The sequence below is a fragment of the Lasioglossum baleicum genome, unplaced genomic scaffold (assembly GCF_051020765.1).
Source record: "Lasioglossum baleicum unplaced genomic scaffold, iyLasBale1 scaffold2087, whole genome shotgun sequence".
Lineage (NCBI taxonomy): Eukaryota > Metazoa > Arthropoda > Insecta > Hymenoptera > Halictidae > Lasioglossum > Lasioglossum baleicum.
In genome coordinates this window covers 23,741-26,707 of record NW_027471146.1, presented here as the reverse complement: position 1 = coordinate 26,707, position 2,967 = coordinate 23,741, and the positions used below count along the sequence as shown (strand labels likewise).

The following is a 2,967-nucleotide window of genomic DNA, read 5'->3' as shown; positions in this document are numbered from 1 at the left end:
CCAGACTGACCATTTCAGAATTTTTGTTTAACAAATCACCAATCGATATATTCGAAATGATCGATTTATTTCTTTCGGTATACCAAGAAACGAGTAAAAATCGCCACGTGTATTGTATATTTTATTATATACACTTTATACGTAGAATTTTCAGTTTATAATAAAACTGCACGCAATAATGAATAATATGTGAGATTGTGGTATAAAAAGGATCATGTTTCCCATAATTACGATGTTCGTGACAGGTGTATCAGAATGGTTACTCATTGTGGCAGCTTCGCAATTGGAGGAGACAATGATTTCTGATAAGATCACAGATCTAGCAGATGTTACGTTCCCTTGTGTCATACTATTCTCGGGATAGCTTAAACAACGCAAAAACAACGTTTAATATCGTTCATTACTACGTTGGAACAGGTCACTTGGTATACGTCTGTCAGGATGCTGTTTTGGTTGTTGACAGCTTGTACGTTGACATGGTACACGGTGCAGGTGAGCACAAAATAAAGAAAAACCCTCTTTTTCTATATTAATTTAATGAATCATTTTATTTTATTTTATTTTATTACAAGGCAAGTTACGACTTGATGTTCGAAGATGTTGATTGCTCTCAAATTAACGAAGAATATGTAGCAGCATGCGAGTTAGAGCTGGACTACGACAGCACATATGGGGCCAGTATGAATACATACTTAGAGGTTATTAAGGATTTACCCGCGGATGTGAGGGTACGTGGTCAATATTAGCGATTATGATGCAGTAAATAACGACTTTATCGTTATATCGAATAATTGTAAATAAATATTTCCAAGTTTAAAATTTCGAATTTTATTGCACGATATAATTGAAAAAGAAAATCATTGTATTATAATTTAGATGACATAGAAATATTTTATTAAATTTACTTTATTTATTCTACTTTATTATTTTATTAATTCTAATAATAATTCTAATAATTTTCACAATAGCTTCCCTATCGATTGATCTTGCAATAATCTCGTTGCATGCTAATCTTTATTGTCAATTATTTTCTGTAGGTAAAAGCCGATGTATTCACGGTTCGAATGGGTGAATATACGGTTGATGTTGGTCTACATGTGGACGTAGGTCTCTGCGAAATTACCCAAAATCCAAATTCTGTAGCTGTTCCGCTTTTAAGAGGACTGAACATGGAGAAAGACGCTTGTCCACCAACAGCGGTTAGTGAAATAATTTATAAAACAAACATATAAAAGACAGTAAAATATACACCGTTTGAGTGCTAGGAGTCGTTGAAGAAGTCTCGTTGGAGAATTCTTATTGGGAAAGTACTATGCGACCCAATGGCGCTAATTATTTTTGCGAGTAGCGCGAATTTTAAACATTACCATCGCGTTTGTCTCGATTTGTACTAAATAATGCCAAGTAGCGCGAACTTTGAATATCGTAATCGTGCTTGTTTTGACTTACACCAAAAGATGTCAAGCGTTCAATCTGTTGCATTTCAGAAAATTTATCAACGAGAAGGATACGTAATCGACAACACGGATGGTTTGCCACAGACATTTCCCAGTGGACACTATTTAATAAATATGACGCTTCTAAGAGGAGACACTATATTTGTGCACATAGATCTTTATATAAGAGTCTACTGATCAGTTTTTCGAACGAATCTTTGTACGAACGATTTAAAATAGAGATCAACCTGCAAGCACTTGGCGCATATATCGTATCGTTTTAATACCACAACCTGCCAACTACCCGTTATATATTTATCGTATTTTCTGAAATGCAGAAGAAAATCGTGAATATCGTAAAGCCGTGTATCGCGTATTGAAATCGATTAAAACATACTATGGTAAATTAAACTCTCCAGAGTTTGTATTATCAAATATTAAAGTATCGACTAATGAAATTTCACGTATAAAAATTTAAAGGATTGAAATATTAAATATTAAAATCGAAATTATTAATATTCAAAATATTGAGATATTAAGTGCTAAAACTTAAAATATTAATTAAGATTGTTAATGTCGAATAACAATAAAATTATTAATAATATTAGAATCTAGAATAGTAACAACTGTAAGTTTAATCATAAGTTATTTGAAAAATTTAAGTACTATATTTTTGTTTTATTCATAGCTGTTTATCATTATTAAATCTGACTTTTCATCTAAGAGGGATTCAAAATTTAATTAAGATCTAAAGAGAAACTTTCCTTTTTTAAATATTATACTATCAATTGCTTCAGGTGTCGCGTACATTTCAGTAGTGTATGAAGGACTCGAAGATGTCATACACCCTTATACATATACGTACATACTTCCTTCGAGGGGTACATAGAAATTGCGTAAAGTAAATTTTACGATGTCCTTGTAAATGAGAAACGCGAAATAAAATTTAATAGAGCAACGCATAACGTCGCCTTTCATTTCTCGCGATATTGTCGTAGGCTATAAAATACGATATTTAGATCGACCAAAGGAAGATAAAGAAAAAAAAGGAAAAGAAAAAAAATGAGAAAGAAAAGAGAAAAATAAATAAATACGAATGTCTTTTTAATATAAAGTCGTTCAAAAATAAATTCCCTTTTAACTTTTGAAACGGGAATGAATCTTCTACAGTTTTTACTTTTCGCGTCATATTTCCTTTTAACCAAAAACACGAAGAAAACAAAAATATTTTGACACAAATATATGTATCATGAAAGTTTATCCCATGCAGGTGCGATTGCAATTTCAGTTTATAAAATATACATACAAATTATCAAATTTATTGTTAATAACACATTAGGACTGTTAATAAAAATATCTTTAATACCCTTCTCCTATAAATTAAAAATCCAACAAAATTCTATCAAAAAATCTATACAATCCTTCAAAACTAAATAATTTTTGTTTCAAAAATATTTTTATTAAAATTATTTTATTTGATACAATTTTGTTGGATTTTTAATTTCTAGGAGAAGAGTATTAAAGATATTTT

At 30.6% G+C, this 2,967-nt stretch overlaps 1 protein-coding gene across 1 annotated transcript; it reads left to right on the top strand.

Moving 5' to 3' along the window:
* Positions 1-441: 441 nt before the first annotated feature.
* On the top strand, positions 442-1,634 carry LOC143221225 (uncharacterized). The gene is made up of 4 exons (XM_076446711.1): positions 442-492; positions 573-728; positions 1,038-1,199; positions 1,488-1,634. The coding sequence occupies exons 1-4, from the start codon at positions 442-444 to the stop codon at positions 1,632-1,634; spliced, it is 516 nt and encodes a 171-aa protein (XP_076302826.1).
* The last annotated feature ends 1,333 nt before the right edge of the window (positions 1,635-2,967 follow it).

Bases quoted from the DNA above. Each gene is read 5' to 3' on its own strand.
- LOC143221225 (XM_076446711.1), top strand. From the start codon at position 442: ATGCTGTTTTGGTTGTTGACAGCTTGTACGTTGACATGGTACACGGTG. The intron at 493-572 runs GTGAGCACAAAA...TTTTATTACAAG, and splicing joins TGACATGGTACACGGTGCAG to GCAAGTTACGACTTGATGTT. The intron at 1,200-1,487 runs GTTAGTGAAATA...GTTGCATTTCAG, and splicing joins ACGCTTGTCCACCAACAGCG to AAAATTTATCAACGAGAAGG.